This window comes from Muscardinus avellanarius (genome assembly GCF_963383645.1).
Source record: "Muscardinus avellanarius genome assembly, chromosome: 2".
Taxonomy (NCBI): Eukaryota; Metazoa; Chordata; class Mammalia; order Rodentia; family Gliridae; genus Muscardinus; species Muscardinus avellanarius.
This window is the reverse complement of record NC_137787.1, coordinates 113652669-113674581: the sequence shown is the minus strand read 5'-3', so window position 1 is coordinate 113674581 and position 21913 is coordinate 113652669. Positions and strand designations below refer to the sequence as shown.

The 21913-nt window shown below is 35.9% G+C and overlaps 1 protein-coding gene across 2 annotated transcripts in view; it reads left to right on the top strand.

Moving 5' to 3' along the window:
- The window catches only part of CNTNAP5 (contactin associated protein family member 5), a gene marked incomplete at both ends in the record, with an annotated part of 1017925 nt that overhangs the window by 438863 nt on the left and 557149 nt on the right, over positions 1-21913 (top strand). The window contains one exon of one of the 2 annotated variants that reach the window (XM_080690368.1): positions 19850-19990. In XM_080690368.1, the coding sequence (XP_080546494.1) occupies positions 19850-19990 (141 nt within the window). Of the gene's footprint in view, positions 1-19849; positions 19994-21913 lie in introns of both variants that reach the window. The other variant, XM_080690367.1, reaches the window with a different exon arrangement.

Genomic DNA, 21913 nt, shown 5'->3' with positions numbered 1-21913 from the left:
CCTGAATGGCATGGGGCTGTAACTATCTTCTGTATTTCTATCATTTTAATAAACTCCTTTAAATCTTCAGCAAGAGTCCGGGATATTGTATATTTATCCTTAGTCCAGGACAAGCACCTGCGGTTTTATAGGAATAGTTTCCGGGATCCTAACAAAGTTCCCTGGGGACAGTTTCCCAAACCATAACAGTTCAAACTGTAATAGGCAGAGTTAACCTGACACAGAAGGTTAGAAGGTATGCCAGGGCACAGTGCAGGAAATGTCAAATAATCCAGTATTCCTGAAGCTTACAACAGTAGGCTAGCATTGTTGTGTTGGAGTCAATTCAATTTATGAAAATTAATAGGTTAGATTTTGTGGGGGGGGATGCACATTAAACCCACAGACATACTACCTTTCAGATACAACTCAGCCTTCAATCAATCAAATCAAAGTATTTAAAATGTAATAAATTCATTAGTTTCTAATTATTTTGTTATCTACTATCTATCTAGATAAACTCTTGAGGCATTTTATAACCACTCTATTTGTGCAGTGGAAATGCTCTGACTGGCTGTTACTGTCCATCCCCTCCAAATTCCGTGTTCACTGGCATCCCTTTGATAGCTTGGTATCCACCATGATAGGAGAATTTATACCAAAGGTATTGACAAACACTACAGGTTAATGTTTCATCCATTGTTTTGTGAATTGTCTATACCAGAGTTCAGCAAACTACTACTGGCTTAAAGACTGTTTTCCTATGAATTGTTAATGGCCAATTTTTACACTTCAATTTTTTCATTATAATAAACTTTATTGGTGTATTGTAATTATAAATTATAATGAGGTTAGTAGTAATAGATACATTCACTCAGCTCTTGGTATTTTTCTCTTATTATTTTTAAAGGCTTTTTCAATAAAAAGAGATAAAAAGAATATGTGACAATATTACACGTGACTACAGATGGAGTGAATAAAAAAATTCAAAAGAGCAGTCATTAAATATTGACTGTTTATATGTAACTTACTATGAAGAATATTGTGATGCTTATTATTTATAAACTGTGTTCTAGGTATTGATATTAGCATCATATTGTATCTGTGTATAAACACACATAAATACACACACACACACACACACACACACACACACATATCTTTAAGTGAGTTTGTTTTCTACCACTCAAATCTACTTGTTAAAATCTTATTGACTTGAAACCTGGAATTGTGAGAGATAAAACAAGAATTAAGCAAGGACCTGTGACAGAGGGGCCACTGAGCCTTGCTAATGAAGTCATGGAGAATACAGAACCACTAAAGGGTTGTTGTTTTGCAAATTTTATGTTTTAGACTAAGAGTTCTAAATGTTTTGTTCAGAGGCAAGCCCTATTAGCAATCTCCAGAAATTTTTTGAAAGTGAAGATATTACGGCTGGGCATGGTGGTACATGCCTATAATTCTAGTACTTGGAATATTGAGACAGGAAGATCACAAGTTTGAAGCCAGCCTCAGAAACTAAGCAAAACCCTCAGCAACTTAGCAAACCCTATTACAAAATACAGATAAAACTGGGTTAAAGGTATAACTTATAGACATAATGTCCCTGAATTCTATCCCAAATACCATTAAAAAATGATGCTTTTCTGGCCCCACTCAGGCTTACTGAGTCAGAAAGTCTGGGATAGAATTCAGGGATCTCTGCTAGAAGCTGCAGCAATCTGTATCTCAGAACCACTGACTCAGAGAAGTCATCCTTTAGGTTGTGTGCAGCTTGAACTTGAAGATAGGTGGAAGGAAGATATTACTGGAAGGGGGTAGAAAACCCTATTGAGAAATAATTTCAGTTCCTAGTGGGGTAGATAATAGTGGTAGTAGATATTAATAATTGAAAAAATAGAAACTGGACTGTCTTCTTTTTAAATTACCATCATAAGTTTTATGAAAAAAATCTCTTCTTTTGATCCTAACCTTAATTTAGTATACTGTGAGTAAAACATGTCTTTCATTAACTTCAAAAGAGAAGTTGTCACTCTTTGACTAAGAATGCAAGATATCTCAGATATTTATCCGTTGCTGAAAGTTGCAAGTCTGTTATTATCCTTTATCAACTTGTTTAATTGATTGAAGAAACAAAAAGAATGAGAACACACTATTTTAGAAGTAGCTCAAAGCAAACACATGCTTTTGATGAACTTGAAGACAATTTTTTTTTTTAAAAAAAGCACACAAGAACAACTGAATCTCACCATTTTACCTAAAGTGTTTTCCTGTATTGTCCAAGGAGATGATTCTGGAACTCACCTGCTTTACTGCCCACATTTCCTTATAAGCCTCTGCCTTTTTGCCTATGGTTTTCTGTGTATAGAATTTATATGCAGCCACATCTCACGAGCAAAGAAATGATTGTTAACATCCAGAGAAATGAAATCCACTGACATCGTTGTTAAGTTTATGAAGTAGGGCCATGTCTTCAGGCCATGCATGGATTTCTTGGTGCTTTATAAAATGCCCCTTAGAAAGAGGAACATCCTGCTCTGTTCCTCTAAAACAACCTCTGCTTCGGGGTACTCAAGTGTTTTCTGGATCATACCACCAGGTTGTTCCAGTTATCAAAAAAGATGATTGACTGCAACCCCAGACTGAGATGTTTTCTGTAGTGGAAGGCAAGAGTTACGTGTCAGGAAAACCTCAGGCCTTGAAAGGCTGTGTGGAGAAAAGAGAGTGGGAGGTGGGAGGCCTACTTTCAATTCTGTTCCAACATTAGTGTAAACCTGAGAAATGAGCCCTCCCAACTTCAGTTACCCTAGGAGCAAAATCAGTACGTCTTTGCAAAAAACGAAGCTTAACAAGACATTTAGATCTAACATCTGTTTCATCACGTTGCCATCTTTTGGTCAGAAACCAAGCTATTGAGTTGAGCCCATCTGCGTACCATTGAGGCTCAGATACAGCCAGCTGAGGAAGGGCTGAGTCCATTTCCTTGGCCCCAGTGTTCACTGCCACTAAGAGCCGTACTTTATTAAATTTTATATTGGGACATTATTATGCAAACCTAAATTCCTTTTTCAGCTTACAAGTATGTGGTCCTATTTGGTAAGAAAGTGCCCAAGTTCTCATTCTTCAATTTTAACTAGTACAAGTCCAGTGTCAAGATATCTTGTTATGAGGTCACCAGCACACACTGGCAGCTTTCTGCCCCTCTTAATGCCTGGAGGCAGACATAGACAAGGGCTCAGAGAACCTGTGTCAGAAGATGAAAAAGACAGAAAATGCATCTTGCCTACCACTGAAATGTTTTCTCAGTTCATATCACCAAGTACAAGCATCCTCTCCAAATGTATGAGAAAGATAATCCCAGGTTACTTTCCTTCCAATTTAGAGCAAAAGGCAACTTAAAAAAGAGCTATTTTTAGGACCTCAGTCCTCAGACCCCCACATGATCTTAGAGTACTTTTTGTCAGGGTGCTCTCTGATCCCATTTTACACTGCCATCTTATAAGTATACAAATTCATGTCTTCAAATTACATGGTTTACATATCAGCACTCCACACACATTAAAAAGTAAAAAGTGTTTTAATAAAATCGTTGATTTATGAAAAGTAAGATTTCAAAGCTAGATTAAACTTAGATCTCAAAATATCTAAAAATATCTATATGTTATTTATATATATTCAAAACTAAGTTTGATAGAAATTTGAAGGAAACATAAGATATTTGTATCATGTAGAGTAGGTGGAGGTCATTCTAAATATGATGTAGATATCAGAAAAATGGACATAAACTATACACAAAATTGTGCCTATATAAATGTTTTTTAAAAAATGACTTGGCCCTTTTTAAGAAAATCACATGCTTCATAACACCATTCTATGAAAAATAACTTGAAAAGGTACTTTAAAAATATTATTATTGCCGGGCATGGTGATACACACTTGTAATACCTGCGCTTGGGAGGCAGAGACAGGAGGATCACGCTGGTTCAGAGCCAGCCACTCTGGCTTAAGAGACCCTGTTTCCAAATAAAAAATATAAAATAGGTCTGGGAGTGTAGCCCTGAGGTAGAAGGGCTTCCAGGAACCCCAGAACCAACCCCAAAAATAAAAAAATAAGAAATAAAAAATAAAAATATCATTATTTTATTAAAAAATGAAAAGTACCTTCAATTATACTTAAAAGAAGAAAAAAGTAATCATAGCCAGAAGCTATGTCACACACCAGTTATCAGGGTTCTTTGGAAGTTGTTTCAGGAGGATTACAGAATCTAAGTCAGGTTCACTAACTTAGAAAAACCTTGTTTCAAAATAAACAAGTTAAAACAAAATAAATTTGTTAAAAAATAAAAAGTGCTGGGTATGTAGCTCAGAGGCAAAATATTCTTGGACTCAATCTCTAGTAGCACACAAAATGCATACATACATACATACATAACATACATACATACATAAATGACAGGTAGCCAACTAGAAAAATATGTAAAGAACATGAATATATAATAAATACAAATTATCTTTTATATATAACAATTGTTCAAATTCACTCATAACAGAAAAATGCCAATTCATGATCCAATGATATATTTATCACAGATTGCGAAGACTAACAGTCTGGTACATCTCAAGTTGGCATGGATATGAGGAAACCAGAGCTATATTCTACATTGTTGTTGGCATTGTACTTATTATAAATTTTGAGAAATGATAAAATCATGCAAAATGAGAAGTAAATGCTCTCTAACAACTTATACTATAATTATAAGCAAATGTGCAATAGGGTACATTCCAGGAACAAAAAAAGATGTACAATTGCCCAAATGCCCATCAACAGTGGTTGATAACATACTATCAGCCCAGGATCAGAGCAGTCCTATCACAGCGCTCAGGGGACCTTGCACATGTTCAGAGAGGCCATACAGCAGAAAGCTTACAGCAAGGCTGATCTGTGTCTTGGAATGATGCCTCACTGCCCTTCTGGGATAAACAAAGATGGAGGCCACATCTGTCTCTGGGAGCAATTTTTTATCACCTCCTGGCTTCTGATGAGACACAGAGTTATCACCTTGTTCTCCCAGAATAAAGCTGTATTACATATTTCTCAACTGAAATCTCCATTTGGGTCCTCAGGAATGGAAACAACACAGTTTATAATATAGTTGACTGCACATTTTGTTTAGTTCTTTCATGTGTGGGGCACAGGGGTCATAGATAGCTTCAAAGTTTGATACTTCTTTACTTTTTTGTCTATGCAAGCCAAAAACTTTCCTAATTTAGAAATGAGCCCTACATCTTCACCAGTGTATTAGTTAGACATTGACCTTGAGCTCCCGTTCATGAAGATACTTGACGATCCATACAAAAGTATAATACAATCATTAAAAACAAGAAGTTGCAGGTGTCGTGGTGGCGCAAGCTTGTAATCCCTGCGCTTGGGAGGCGAAGACAGGAGGATTGTGCAGGTTCGAAGCCAGCCTTGCTGGCTTAAGAGACCATGTTTCCAAATAAAAATATAAAAAAATAGGTCTGGGAGTGTAGCCCGGAGGTAAAAGGGTTTCCAGGAACCCCAGTACCACACACACACACACACACACACACACACACACACACACACACACACACACAACACACACACACACACACCAAACAAACTCCAAGAAGTCAGTATTCTATATTCTGATATAGAATCATGTCAAATACGTATTGTTCAATAAAGAAAAATATCAAATCTGGGTGTGGTAACACATGCTTGTAATCCCAGTATTTGGAAGGCTAATACAGGAGAATCTTAGGTTCCAGGACAGCCTCAGGATTTTAGTGAGGCTGTCAACAAACTACTGAGACCCTGTTTCCAAATAAGAAATAAAATTGGTCTTGGGGGTATACCTTGGAGAAAGAATGCCTCTAGGTCCAATTCCTAGTACTGAAAAAAATTGCAGTACTGAGTGTGGTAGTACATGCCTATAGTCCCTGTACTTGCAAGGCTGACACAGGAAGATCACAGGTTTGAAGCCCTCATCAAAAATAAAAGGAGACACTCAGCAATTTAGGGAGTCCCTGTTTTAAAGTAAGAGTTAAAAAGAACTAAGGGATAGCTCAGAGATAGGAAGCCATGGTTCAAATCCAGTACGCAATACACAATGCATACATACATATATACATAGGCAAATACATAAACTTCAAAGTGGAAACAGACCTAGAAAATTTTGAAAGAATACTAAAATTACTAGTAAGAAGAAATTTCAGAGAGTGCAGATAAAGAAGGAATGTTGTTTTCTTTTTTGTTTTTGTTTTTGTTTTTCATTTTCTTTCTTTTTTTGTGTGTGTGGTACTGAGGATTAAATCCAGGAACATTCTACTTCTGAGCTACAACCCCAGCCAAACTTTTTATTCTTTATTTTTGAAACAGAGTCTCACTAAGTTGTGGAGCACCTCATTAAATAACTGAGGCTAGCCATGAACCTGCAATTCTTCTAAGTCTCTCAAGTACTGGGACTACAAGCATGATATATAGTCTCTTTAAACTTTTTGAATTTTGTGATGCATGCAAAAACACATGTTAAGAAGAGACTGAGGCAATACAAAAAAATCATTCATGATTTAATAAATAGTTCTTAAATTTGCTTCTAAAAGTGCAGGCTCCAATTTATTTTATTTTACTATTTTATTTATTTATTTGTTATTGGTGCACTGTATTCATACATCATAATGGGATAAAAAATACTTTTGTATACATACATGCACACATTGCCCAGTTAGCCCCTACCCGGTGTCCACACCATTCCCTCCCCATCCCTCCTTCCCATGCTTGGCTTAGTGGTTGACATCTAGTATTATAGCAATTTATCCAAAATTAACGATGATAATCTCACATAACAGTTTCATTTGTCTAATACCAAGATTTTGATGACTTAAAGATAACATTTCAATATTTCTTTTTGCTTTCTTTCTTACCAGAGAATATTTTTTTCTTTTTTTTTAGGTGAAACTATCATGCATTTATTTATTTATTTTTCAGAAAAAAATCTATCCTAATATGGAATATGGACTCTAGATACCCAAAATGATCTTGAAAAAGAACAAAGCTAGAAGATGTATATTTTCTGATTTCAAACCATATAAAGCTAAAATAAAATATGGAAGAATTTATCTCTAGGCTTTTATTTAACTCCAATGGTTTATATATCTGCCTTTATTTTACTATTTTAAAAAATGCTTATGGCCAGGCATGATGGTGCACGCTTGTAATTCCCATGCTTGGGAGGCAGAGACAGGAGGATCGCGTTGGTTCCAAGCCAGCCTTGCTGGATTAAGAGACCAGGTTTCTAAATAAAATATAAAAAAATAGGTCTGGGAGTGTAGACCGTAGGTAGAAGGGTTTCCAGGAACCTCAGTACCACCAAAAAAGTAATAAATAAAATTTAAAAATGCTTATGATTTTATAGGACATAATTAAATTTACTTATTTATTGCTGCTATACTTGATATTGCTAATGGACACTTCCTCACATCTCAGATACGATTAAAGAACTGGTGGCACATCATCAAACTATTTACTTGGTGGTTAAAATGACTACAGGTCATTAGAGAAACTTCAAAACCATGTGATAGTATAATTGTTATTCATTCCTTTTTGCCTTGGAAATTCAGTTGCAAAGCTAAGGGGGGTGCAGGCTTAAATGGAGAATAGGAATAAACTGAGAAAAATAAAAGAAGAGGAAGGTCAATGAGTAAATGTCAATGATAATTAACTAATCTAAAGAGAAGAAAAATATGCTAATAAGTATGACATTTGTGAATTGGTTTTTCACCTCTAAACAAGCCCAGTATGGGAGGATATCAAGTCCTACATCACAAATAAAGCATTAAGAAATAGCAAGATCGAGAAAGGCCCCCATATTTATGCATCAGTAGCTAACCAACCACAGATCAGGAGTGTTAAACCTGGTTCTTGGAGATATTAGCTTAGATTATGGAGACCATCCTGGTTTGCCTACCTACATGACATAAAATCAATCTATTCCACCCATTCTCCTTGTAGTTTTTAATTTGAGATTGTGGTTTGGGGGCCTGCTAAGTTTATATTTTCTCAAGTTTTATAACAGTGAAAAGTAACTTAAAGAATCCTCTTAATTTGTATTAAAAGCAAGACAATTATATTGAATATGATAGAATCTGTCAATTTATTATCCAAAAAAATCTATGCATCTAGATATGGTAGCACACTAGCACATGTCTCTTGTACACATATGAGACAAGAGGATTGCAGGTTCAAGCCAGTCTCCACAATGTAGCAAGATATTTAGCAACTTAGTGAGACTCTGCTTCAAAATGAAAAATAAAAATGGCTTAGGGGTATAGCTCAGTGGTAGATTGCCCCTGAGTTCAAACCCCAGTACCACACAGGAAAGAAACTGTTGTAAACTTATGAAAAAGTATCCTCAGCTATTTATTACACAATGTGCTCTATGTCATCACCTGGTGTCTTTGAGGCTAAGTGAAGAAAGTTATTCATCAAAAAACCCACAGGCCACACTGATCTGATGTGGAGCAGGAACAACAGTGAGAACCACAGCAACACTACAAGGGATGGCCTGAGTTTAGCCCATGGTGCCCAGCCAAATGATAGGGTGGGATCACGGGGATAGCCTGTGAGTTGGCCCTTGCTGCAAACCCTTCAAGATTTTTGTTTCTCTTTGAAAACTGAAGCAGGTTCTCCATATAGCTTGGGATAGTTAATTTGCTGCCTGAGACAATGAGAAAAACTGTGTCAAGTTGACCAGGAACTTTTAGTTTTAAAAGATATAAAAATTTTAGACAAACTAGAACAAGTTACCCACATTAGCCTAGGGCCTGATTAATTGATAATGTTGTTCAATGGACCCCAAAATTAAAAAATTTCAAAACAGGTAACATGAGCAGTGGTTAAGAAATGGACTGAGCTGGGCAGGATGTTGTATACCTGTAATTCCAGTATTTGGAAAATCACAGGATTAAAGCTACCCTTAGCAATTTAGCAAGATCTTTAGTAATTTAGTGAGACCCTGTTTCAAAATAAAAACAAAAAATGTGCTGGGAGTGTGGGATAGAATATTCATGGGTTCCATTCCCAGTAGAGGGAGGGACAGAGAGATAGAGAGAGAGACATGCAATTCCAGCTCCTCCACTTTATTAAGGCTGTGTAACCTCAATCCAGCTCTAATCAGCTGTATGTTGTTGCCATTTTCAGGTGTCAAATAAAGCAAATAATAGTATGCAACCCAAAAGTTAGGAAGAAAATAGTGACAGTAAGCTCTAAGCATGATAAGTAAGTAAATGTAATGGATAATACTGTTTCTATTACTAAAACACAAAAAGAAAAAAAAAGTGTGCTAGGGAAAAGAGTGCTGAGCCATGAACTGGAGAGGCCACATCCAATGAGGTGTGAGGGGCCAAAGATAGGCCTGGGTCAAGAGCCAAAGCTAGATAATTGGGGAGGGATGTGTACCTGGTGAACTGGGAAGGAAGTGGGGGACACAAAATGGAAGATCAAGTCCATGGACTCTATAAATGAGGAGAGACTCAGAGACCCATGTTGCTCTTGTTCAATGTCATTCTCTGTTCACAGCAAAAAAATAAATAGGTCAATTTTCATGCAGAAATACAGGGACATTGGGAACTTGTGAAAGAATAATTATAGAAGGAATAAAGAAGTAATTTTTGGTAAAACATAATCCATTACCTCCTCTCAATGTGTGATTCCAAAGTAGGAACAAAAGGAAAAAAAGGGAAGAAAACACTTGAACACCACAAGCATATTAAGGTTACAAAGCCCCCAAGATATTACAAAGTGTTCTAGTCAGCACTCTTTTAGCTATAATCTTAAAGACTGACCAGGTCAGTCTTTAATTTATTTTATTTTACATTTATTTTTTGGGGGGCATGGTCCATGTGAGGACCAGAACCACTGATTTCAAGGCATGGGGGTAGGTGGAGAGAAGGAGAGCACATAGTTTGTGCTCTTCATATCATGGAGGCCAGAAGAGGGGCAGCATGAGCATTCACAGGGTGTAGGAGGATCCATATATAATCTTCAAGGCTACATCACAGATAAGCCTATTACAATGAATTTATATACTACAAGCATTGTAAGCATTATGGCTCAATTATATCAGCTCAAAACATTAAAACAGCTGTTTATGGAACATTTTATATCTAACTGTGCTTCAGAGTCAGTCATCAATCAAGTCAAACAGAAGAATGGAAATTACAAGATGGTGACTCAAGGCAAGATTTGCATTGACAGTGTTGTATTTGGCCTATAAACAATTTTTACAATTTTTTTTTTTTTTGCTGGTCTGGGGATGGAACCCAGGGGCATTTGACCTCCGAGCTATACCCCCTGCCCTATTTTTTATTCTTTATTTTGAAACAGGGTCTCACTAAGTTGCAGAGGGCCTCACTAAATAGCTGAGGCTCTCCACAAACTACAATCCTCTGGTTTCAGCCTCCCATATGCTGGGATTACAAGCATGCACCACCACTCCCGGCTTACATACAATTTTTATTTCTTTAAAAAACATTATTTAAAGTCAGAGCAATATTTACAAATCAAAATATTTCACCAGAAAATTGGGATTTATGCCTCATTCTTCAAGCCAGAAATTCCTCCAGCTTCACTTGCATTCCAAAGACTCATGAGGCTCAGGGCCTTCTGAGGGTCAAAGAAAACACAGCAGTGTGAGTCCATTTTCACCTCTTCCATTAAATAGTGGATAGGTAAAGCAGAAAATAAGACAAATATTCACAGTATCTTCAGAAATTTAAAAAATATCAGAGGTTCAATCAGACAGATAGTGGAATCTTCTGGACAGGAAAATTATGAATTTAATAGAGCTAGAGGAAAAGCCAATCAAGGGGTAGAAACTAATTGCCATCTATGTGACTTCAAAGATCAAAAAAAGACAAGCAAACACCAGATAAAGGAAGATGAGTAAGATCAAAAGTAAAATGTGGTAGATCCTGAGACTTCATGCATTTAACATCAAAGTAGGTTTTCTCCCACGATTCATCCAGTCGAAGCCCACCTGTGACCCAAGAGATGCCCTCAGGTTATTGATGGACTATCTCATCCAAGACAAACTTTGAGTGAAGATCTTGTAATCTAGTGCATGGTTTTGTCGGCCACTTAGATCAGTGAAAGGCTCTCTGTGTAATTTGTCAAGACTAAATGCACAATACAAGAAAAGGAAGAGGCAGGGCAAGAACAATATAGCAAAGGCAGATTTTTAAGAAAATCACTCATGTTCTTTTTTTATCTTATTTAACAAGAATCTAAAAATATTTTCTGGATATTTTATGTTTGAATCATACCTCATGGAACTACATAATAAAAACTGAGTAACATAATATCCAAGCCTTTGAGAAACACCTTTAGGGTAATATTTCAATATATTTGTGTATGTTTTTTTGTTACCACAGTAAATATCTGAGATAATCAAGTAATCCAAAGAAAAAGCTTATCTTGGTTTACAGTTTGGGAAGTTTTGGTTTACAATCAATTGTGTTTTTTTCTTTGGGCAGTAAAAGCACATAATCTCAAAATTGTGTAGGTTATCAAAACTGCTCACTCCATGCACAGGGAGTGAAAAAGAGATGACAAGGAAGGGTCTAGTGGCTCAATATCTCTTCCAAGGGGATACCTCTAATGACCCTAATATCTCCCGCTCACATTACCTCTTAAGTGTTCTGCCACCTCCTGGTAACTCCAAGCTGGGGATCAAGCCTTTGACAACATTCCAAATCCAAACTGCAATGATATTCCATAAATGTTTATTCAGAGTCTATTGTGTATCAAGCACCCTTTTAAGTGCTTGAAATATGTCAACAACAACAAACAACAAATATTCCTAAGTAGGATTTTTTGGTGGTGTTTGCATTATAGCAGTAGGAACAAATTCTAAGCCATAAAAAACACAAGTAAGTAAATTATATAGTAAGTAAGAAGATGACAAGAGCCATGGGAAGAACAAAATTAGAACAAACAATAAGCATGAAGATTCAGAGAGAGAGAGAGAGAGTAAGCAGGTTGCAGTTGAAGAACATCAGTGATAAATCAGCTCCTGGCACTGGTTTTCTTTACTTACTTACAGCTCTACTACATATTTTAGACTCCCTTGTCCTTCAGTAGAGGCCAAAATAGACTCCTGAATCCAACCTTTGCCCTCTCAGTTTATTCCGTGACATCTCCCTAGAGTTGATCATTGCTTCCCTGCGGAGAATCCTTCAATTACTCTCCATTTGTCTCAGGTCAGCATGTGGTAATGTCAGCACATTGTTCATTTTATTCATAATGTAAAACTACATAGTTTTCTATTTTACCAACTACTCATGTAGATGTGTTTCAGTAATCATCTTACAACTATAATCTAAAAGACTGACCATGTCACTTATAGGAAAGACTATTTTCTTATAGTTTGGGGTTCATTCCAGATGAGGCTTTTAGAGCACTGCAGCGGGAGGTAGAGAGAGGAAGAGAACATAGGCTGTGCTCATATCGTAGAGGTCAGAAGCAAGAGAGAGAGCTCAGGAAAAGGAGGAATCATATATAATCTCTAAAACTGATTCCCCAGGGACCCATCTTCAGCAACATCCTACTGGTCTTCTGGGTACCACCCAGGTAAATCCGTTACAAAGGATTTGCTTACTTCTGGGATACAACCTTTGTGACTCAATTACATCAGCTCCAAACATTAATAAGTGAGCTTTTTAGCAGAAATTTTTTATATATTTTATATGTATTTTATATATACGTGGTTATTCGTCATGCCCAGTTCAAGCTCACCAACTACCTTTTAATTTTAGAAATCTCTTCTCATGTAGCACAGTTGGTCTTTTTCCACTGTTCTTACCATCCTTTGCATTCATTAGTCTATGGGAGAATGGATTTCTCATTAGGATTGACCCTACATTCTTTTTCTTAAAAAGTATATTTTAGGCTGGGCGTGGTGACCCATGCTTGTAATTCCTACACTTGAGAAGAAGAGACAGGAGGATTGTGCAGGTTTGAAACCAGCCATGGTGGCTTAAGATAATCTGTGTTTAAAAATAGGTCTTGGAATGTAGCCCAGAAGTAAAAGAGTATATATAATTTTAAGTCAGGCAGAGTGGCAAATGCTTGTAATCTCAGTACTTGAGAGGCTGAGACAGGAGGATCACAAGTTCATGGCCAGCCTCAACAACTTAGTGAGGCCCTCTACAACTTAGTGAGATCCTGTTTCCAAATAAAAAATAAAATAGGGCTGAGGGTGTATGTAGGTCAGAGGTAGAATGTCCCTGCTACTCTTCTTGATGCACTGTATCCATATATAACATTGAACTTTTTTTTTTTTTGCAATACTGCAGATAGAACCCAAAGGCATTATATCTCTGAGTGACACCCCCCAACCCTATTTTTTATTCTTTATTTTGAAACAGGGTATCACTGAGTTGCAAAGGACCTCACAAAGTAGCTGAGGCTGTTCACAAACCCTCAATCCTCCCATCTCGGGCTCTCAAATGCTAGGATTACCAGTGTGTGCAGCCATTCCTGGCTAACATTGAAATTTAGTGTAATAGAATCATATCTCTACACAAAAGCCACCTTATGCATTTCCCTCTGGACCCCACCATGTTCTCTTCCCTTTTGCACTCATGATGTTGCCCATAGAATCACAGTGAGGAAAGAGCACATGATTTAACCATAATTCCACCACGGGGCTTCAATTATGGCTCACAGAAAATAGGAGCTCAATGGATACTGAGCTAGTTGAATTTATACCAAAAATTGGAATTAACTTTGTAAATTTTCTTAGAGTTTCTAGAAGATAATAAGAACAAAATGTTTTATGATTGATAGTAACCAAAAAAATTGCTGACATAAATTTTGTTTGAAAAAACTAGGGCAACTGTAAGCTGTCAGTTAGTGAATGAAAGTATGCTCCAAGGTAAAATTGGTTTACAGCACTGTCTTCCATATACCAAAGGCATCTGGACCACTTTATGTGAACTTTACACCCAGAAATATAATCTTTGACATATTTTTTATCTGTCACATAATGAAATATGACAATGCCTAAATAGAAAACAAACTCATAGCACCAATATATTCTACATGAAATCAGTGAAAGAAGATTTTGTTTTTTTCAATTGAATTTAAAGCCAGGAAGAATGGGACACGCATGTGATCCCAGTACTTGGTAGGCTGAGACAGGAGGATCACAGGTTCATGAAACCTAGTGAGACCTTCTGCAACTTAACATGACCCTATTTTAAAATTTAAAAAATGAAAAGGGTTGGGGAGGTAGTTTAGATGTAGAATTCCCCAAATTAAATACCATTATATAAGAACAAAGTTGGAATTGAAATAAACATAAACATACACTACTTAAATTTTTTTAAAAAAGAAGTAAAAACTTAATACCTTTAAAAGTAAACATTAACATAAAAAATAAAGTACATAGTAAAATTATCATTGTTTTCTAATTCAAAACACCTATGCTAATCATATGTGTGTATCATATAAAATATTTAAAAATGCATACATTTTTAAAAACCACACATTTTTACATTATAATGTTGGTTAGCCATGCTTTGCTCTGTGCTGTTGTGTAGCATCCACTGAATGCAGAGCAAGGCTTAGGGAAGTTATTTATTAACCAAGTGTGCAGCCAAATGAAGAAACCTATGGACAGAGGTAAGAGAAGAAGCCAGAGTTGGTAACTGAGGAGGAAGTCAATCAGCATCCAGCTGCAATGAACAGGAGACCATCTTGAGAATGAAAGAATGATCAATGTTTAATTTTTCAAATAATAGCTAAATAACAGTTAAAATAATTTAGCCAGCTCAGATTATGCACAGGAGTGACTCTTATATAGATAATGTGATGGATAGAAACACAATCTCAAGCAAGTTTTTTTTTGTGTGTGTGTGGTACTGGAGTTCGTGGAAACCCTTCTACCTCAAGGCTCTACTCCCAGACCTATTTTATACTTTTTTTTTTTTTTTTAATTTGGAAACAGGGTCTCCTAAGCCAGAGCGGCTGGCTTCGAACCTGCGTGATCGTCCTGTCTCCGCCTCCCAAGCACGGGGTTTACAAGCATGCACTACCAAACCCGGCTAAGATTTTGGTTTTTATTATTACTATTTTGAAAAATCTGGTAAAAACTTAAATGGAAATGTGGAATTGCCACGTAAATACTAATGTGGAATTAATAATTGTATACTAAGTTTGCCCACAAGTATTTCATAAATATTTAGCAAAAATAATACATAGGAAATAGAAACATCAATATATGAAGCAAAATTTTCCACTGTATGAAGGATGTGGTGGCCCTTAATACCAGTGCTTGAGAGGCTGAGGAAGAATAATCACGGGTTCTAGGCCATAAGAAGACCCTCAGAAACATAGCAAGAACCTGTTTCAAAACTAAAAAATGAAAAGAGCTGGGGCATAACTCAGGCCCAAATGCCTCTGGGTTCCATCCCTAGTACCAAAAGAAAAAAAAAAGAAAGTAAGAAGAATCCAGTTTAATTTATCTAATAATGAAGTAAATCTATAATCTATAATTTAAAAGTAAAATTTTAACTTTAAATTTTCTACACGAAAAATCAAGAAGTATAAATCAGGTACAAGATTTATACTCTCATAAATTCAACGTTGCTTCTTCTCTCTCACTGGATCAAATACACTCATCAGTCTGTTTCCTCTGGTGTACAAAACTATTTAGCCTTGCTGATGAGTAACTAGCTCAAGCCTGCTTAGAACCCTGTGCATTATTGTGTAATTCTGGGTTATATTTGGATCTCTTCTTTCTTCTTCTTTCCTGCCCCCTGAACAGATTATTAGCTGGATGACTTTGGCATTGTCCTTTGTCAAGGGTGGAAACACCACCACATATCTTACCTGGAAGTGTCTCCTGCTATACCCCACCCCCGGTTCAGGATCATGGCACCTGCTGTTGTGGTCTGTGGTACCTGCCATGGCCCAAGGTGTGTGAAGTGTAGTCACAGGATGTTCTCAGATATCAAATGTAAACAGCAACATATAGATGTGTCCTTCCAGGACACATCTATACCCCATCCTGATCTCAGCAGTCTACCTCTCACCACAGAAAGTGGCCAGGTCATTGTGAGACAGTCCTCAGGTTCTTCCATATCGAAATTGCCTGCAACCATTGCTAATCCGTCTTCTTTTCAATTGGTTTGCTCTGGGTCCATGTTGAACGTGAGGCAAACCCTCTGGCTCACAGGGATCAGTGCTGTAGGAATCAGTCCAGAGGGCCTGTCTGGGCCTACTTATTTATCTCAGAACCTCTGTTCACATCCTCCCAGCACTCCATCCATTTCAACCCCCCAGTGAGGATTGGAGCAGGTCCCAAACCACAACCTAACTCTGCTCCTTTCCCCCTCTACTTTATGCCCCAGTACTCCACCTAGATTAGGAAAAGAGATCACTCCCTGTAGTGTAATAGAAAAAAATAATTTAAATATATACAGTATACTGCATACTATTTCCCTTCCCAAAACTTCTCTACCCTGAATTCTTTACACACTGTTTTCTGCTATTTAAATGATAGTGCTTCTCACATCTTAACTTTCAAATGTTGTTCTATAACAAATATTTTTCTAAATCACAACTAAATAAAATGGAATATTAGAATATTAGTAGAATATTAAAAGAAGTTTTATAAATTTTGGAAGGCAACCCATAAAATAAAAATAAAAAAAAACTGTGTGTGCAGTACTGGAGTTGAACCCAGGGACCTTCTGCTCTGAGGAACAACCCATTCCTATTTTATGCTTTCTTTCAAAACAGGGTATCACTAGGGTGAATAGGGTTTGGCAAAGTTGCTGGAGCTGAAATCAAACCTGAGATACTCCTGTCTCAGCCTCCCAAGTACTGAGATTACAGATGTGTACCACCACACTCAGTGGAAAAGACACTTTGGGATGGTATCAAAGAAATATTTTATAAAGTATTTTTGGAATTAGCAAATTTGTTGATTTTGCTTTTACATTTTCCACATTGATGGATTCTTGTTTAAAGGATAAAATTTTTCTCAGAGACAATCTAGATTAGGTCGTAATACCTGACAAGAGAAAACCAGGCTGATACTCATTGATTAGTTAAAATGCAGACCCTCTGGGTGTGGTGGCACACACTTGTAATCCCCCCTCTTGGGAGGCAGAAACAGGAGGATCATGCAGGTTCAAAGCCAGCCTTTCTGGCTTAAGAGAGAAACCCTGTTTCCAAATAAAAATATAAAAAATATGTGAAAGGAACCCCAGTACCACCAAAAAAATTAAAAAAAAAACAGATCCAAGGCAAAGGAAGCACAAGCATAATCTGATCAGAAAAAATCTATAAATTTATGACTTAAAATCACATATGATCTATAATTTGACTCATTAGTAGGCTGATCATGAAGTACTTTGTATTCTATCACATTAATTTTTGAAAAATTAATTCATAAAACTAAAGATTCATTTCTACGCCAAATAGACTAAAACAAATAATATGTAAAATCAGACAGAAATATTATTCAGTGTTTTATGTGTTCTTAATCAATACAAGTTTCTTTGTTTGATTGGATTTTCTTTTGTAAAGGTAGTATTATTTAATATTTTTTAAAAAATGGCTAGATCTTTGGAAGTTCTGACAGAGATAATAAAATAAAAATGTGGAAAATTAATTTGAAAAATAAGAAAGCATTTTATATATGTAGTATGATTACAACCATCACCATTTGAAAAATAATCAGATAAAATGTAAATGGCAGCCAGGCATGGTGTAGCACATTTCTAATTCCAGTACTTGAGAGGCTGAGACAGGAAGATGGTAGGTTCCAGACCAGCCTCGGCAACTGAGTGTTGCCCTCAGTAACTTAGTGAGACCCTATTTCAAAATAAAAACATAAAATAAGACCAGAGGTGTAGCTCAGAGGTAAAATGCTCCTGTGTTCAATCCTTAGTATAACAACAACAAGAAAAAGTATATGATGTACTATGAAGGTATATGCAAGCATCTTGGTAAATAAACCAGAATCAGTCATATGGGTATATTATTTACGAGATAAAGTATTAGTGAATCAGAAAAATCCACAATAAAATTTTAAGGTATAAAAAATTACAGGAATTAATTTAATAAGAAATATTTGAATGAGAACAGGAAAATAATAACTGTAGTTGAGGGACCTTATTAAATATTTTTGAAAATAGATACTGAGAGCCTGGTGCAGTGCCACAGGCCTCTAATACTCTTACTTTGAAGATAGGACGACTGCAGGTTTGAAGCCAGCCTCTGCAATTTAGCCAGACTCTCAGAAACTCAGTGAGTCTCTGTTTCAAAATAAGAAAAGTCAATAAAAATGGTTTGGGGTGTGTTTTGGAGGTAGAATGCCCCTGGGATCAACCTCTAGCAAAAAAGAAAAAAGAAAAGAAAAGAAAAAGATGCTAGTTCTCTTAGAGGATTATGAAATATTTTAAAATGTATGTGTTCTTTTCCAAATAAATGCTTTAATGGAAATAATTAATCCATAATCTAAATTATAACACTTTTTAAAATAAGATTATTATGAAATTAAATTGTAAAATAAAATGGGCAAAAGTAGCAAATAATGGTTTCACAAAAAATAAGGCAGTGGTAAGTAAAAGTTAGCAAGAAGATAGAAACTATTTTAATAGTTCAAAACTTGCAAAAATAAGTATCTAAAAATAAGGTTGGATATACTACTAGCTATTCAAATAAGAATATATTCTAAGTGAGAGAACACACAGTCCTCTCATGCTGTGTGTGTATGTGATTGTATGTGTGTGTGTGTGTGTGTGTGTGTGTGTGTGTGAGAGAGAGAGAGAGAGAGAGAGAGAGAGAGAGAGAGAGAGAGAGAGAGAGAGAGAGAGAGATATGAAAGCATGGATGCAATGTGACTAATTAAGATGGAGGTTAAATCAAAGCAGTGAAAAAAATGGACTACTCATTACCATTATAGAAACCATTATAGAAACTATCCTACTATTTTGGCATGGTAGGAAGAGTATTCATAACAGATCATGTTGTTTTTAAATAACAAAACTATTAAAAGATGTTGTATTGATATTTATTAGAAATAAAAATGATAGAGAAAACTAATATCTCATAATATTTTTAGAGACATCCACCATTAATAAGTAGTTCAGTTTATTTCCTCCCATTCTATATTCTATGCTAAGTTCTTATTTCCGACATCATTTTCATGGCCAATTTAAACTTTACTTTTCAAGTGAGTGTAATACTCACCATTTTATTGCAAATATTTAATAAGTGTCATTACTGATGGCTAAGTAGGAATCCATTGTGTTAATTATTGTTTGTTTTAACACACTCTATGTGACCTTTGCATTATTTGCCGTTTTTATCTTTATAGATAATAATTTTGGAACAAACTTATACCTAATGCTTTTGGGGAACAATGCAAGCTTTCAAACTAGACCTCTCCATAGCTGAAGAGGTATGATTTGTCCCTTGGCTTTCATAAGGCCATATTCGCTAAGATACTCTGTAAAAGATAAACATAAGGATGGTGATTTTGTTTTCTTTTTACCTACTTCTGAAAATTATTGTTTTATTTAGTATTAAGAAAGGTTCATAAAAGAAGTAAAAGCAGTTTTGTGAAATAAGCCCTCAAGAAGCAAGCAATTACAGTTATTTTTACATGGGGTAATCAGTATTCATTTAAATGTGTAATCAAGTGGTATCTATAATTATTTGAGTCACTTGGCTCATGCATACAATTGAATCTACCCAAATGCACTTGTTTTATTTCCTTTCCTACTTCTTCAGAGTTTCTGAGAGTTGATTTTATTTTTTTCTATCATGAAGCTAAGTTTTGGAGGAATTCCAGTACCAGGAAAACCTGGGACCTTTTTAAAGAAAAACTTCCATGGATGCATTGAAAATCTTTACTATAATGGAATAAACATTATTGACCTTGCTAAAAGACGAAAGCATCAGATCTACACTGTGGTAAGTCCACTCATATTTATCTTGATAGTTTCAACACTTTGGGATAAGTCTTGATGTTAGCACCTCAACCCAGTGCCTCTTAAGTGTGTTTATGTCCATCTTAAAATCTTAGAGTTTCCATCAGCCTATTAGGTGACAATGGAGAACAAGAGGATCAGCAGAGAGGGACTCAGTTAATGTGCACTGTGCATGGAAAAATCAGATACCTAGAGGCATTAAGAGAATTCCTTTTTCCTGACTATGGGCTGCTTTCCAGCTGTGGCTAGGATTTGCATTCTACTTGGCTAGTTTAAGTTTCTGTATTATATCTGGGAGATGCAACAAGAGCAAAGAAGCTTCTATTATATTCTAATAGCTTGGGAGTTACATCTAAATTTAGTTATGGTTGATATTACAAGAAGACAATTTTTTAGAAAAACTGTGGGTTCAATTTTGGTGGTTTAGAAATTTTTTTGTATTGTTTATAATCCTAACAAAGTAAATGATGTCTATTTGGCTAATAGTTGTTTTTTATAATAAACTGTAAGTTTCTGGAGTCCCTAGACTTTCTTCTTTATTCCTGCTGCATTTTCCCTGTGGAGCAAAGGGCCTTGCACACAGTAGTGCACAGTAAAGCTGTTGATGTTCTCAGATAAAATGAAGGATTGGTTAAGTTCAATTTTTTGCTCCCTGTATTTCTCAGCTTTGTGTAGTATCAACCTTTGTTTCTTTCAACTTTATACAATGTCATTGTCTTTCTCTGATAATTTACTTTGTTCTGGAAAGTCTACTTTATTTAATATTGACATGGCCATATATGTATCTTATCAATTACTGTTTGCATGATACATCTTTTTCTAATCTGTCCCATTTAACCTATGTATAATCTTATACTTAAAGTCAGTTCCTAATTGACAGAAAAATGTTGGATCAGATTTTCTTTTATTTATCATCTGTTCTTCCTGTTTCTTTTAGTGTATTTAGATCTTTACATTTGATGTAATTCAAGTGTTAGATCTTCAATGTCTGTTGATTTCTTGTATTTTGTTTCTTTTTTGTGTGTGTGGTAGTAGGGATAAAACCCAGGGACATTCTCCATCTGAGCTATACTCCCAGCACTATTTTGTATTCTTTACTTTGAAATAGGGTCTTGCTGAGTTGCAAAGGGCCTCACTAAATAGCTGAGGCTGTGCACATTTCTTTAAAAAAAAAAAAAACTATTAAGTCATTCCTTAGCAATTTTTAGAATTTTATTTTGTTTTATCCAGTTTTTTAGTGTATCTTTGAATACAACTTTGTTTGGTTTTTCAGGTATTATATTATACATACATGAATTTTATAATGTATTAGTTTTATCATTTTAACAATTCGAGTGAAATATAGAAATCTTTTTTTTTTTTTTTTTTTTTTTTTTTTTGGTGGTACTGGGGTTCCTGGAAGCCTTTCTACCTCCAGGATACACTTCCATAGGCTACATTCACAGACCTATTTTTTAACTTTTTTATGTGGAAACAGGGTCTCTTAAAACAGCAAGGCTGGCTCCGAACCAGCGCGATCCTCCTGTCTCCACCTCCCAAGCGCGGGGATTACAAGCGTGCGCCACCACACCCGGCTATAGAAATCTTTAATCCACTTAAATCCCATGTGATGGGTCCAGCCCATCAGTGGTGGGGCTAAGAGGAAAGTGAGTGCAGAAAGCCAGAACAGAAGCACACGAGCTGGGAGTCGAGTCAAGCAGGATCTCTTTTATTGAACAAGCAGGCTTCCTTATAAAGCACAAAAACACAAAAGGGGATTTCCAACAGGAAACTATTCTAACCTTTGTTTTTGTAATTCAACCTTTAAACATGTTTGGACTTTTCTCCCGTGTGGACTGAGGCCCAGCATGCATTGGAGTAGGTATCAACTGATATAAAAATGTTTTCTATTTACCAGAGAGGG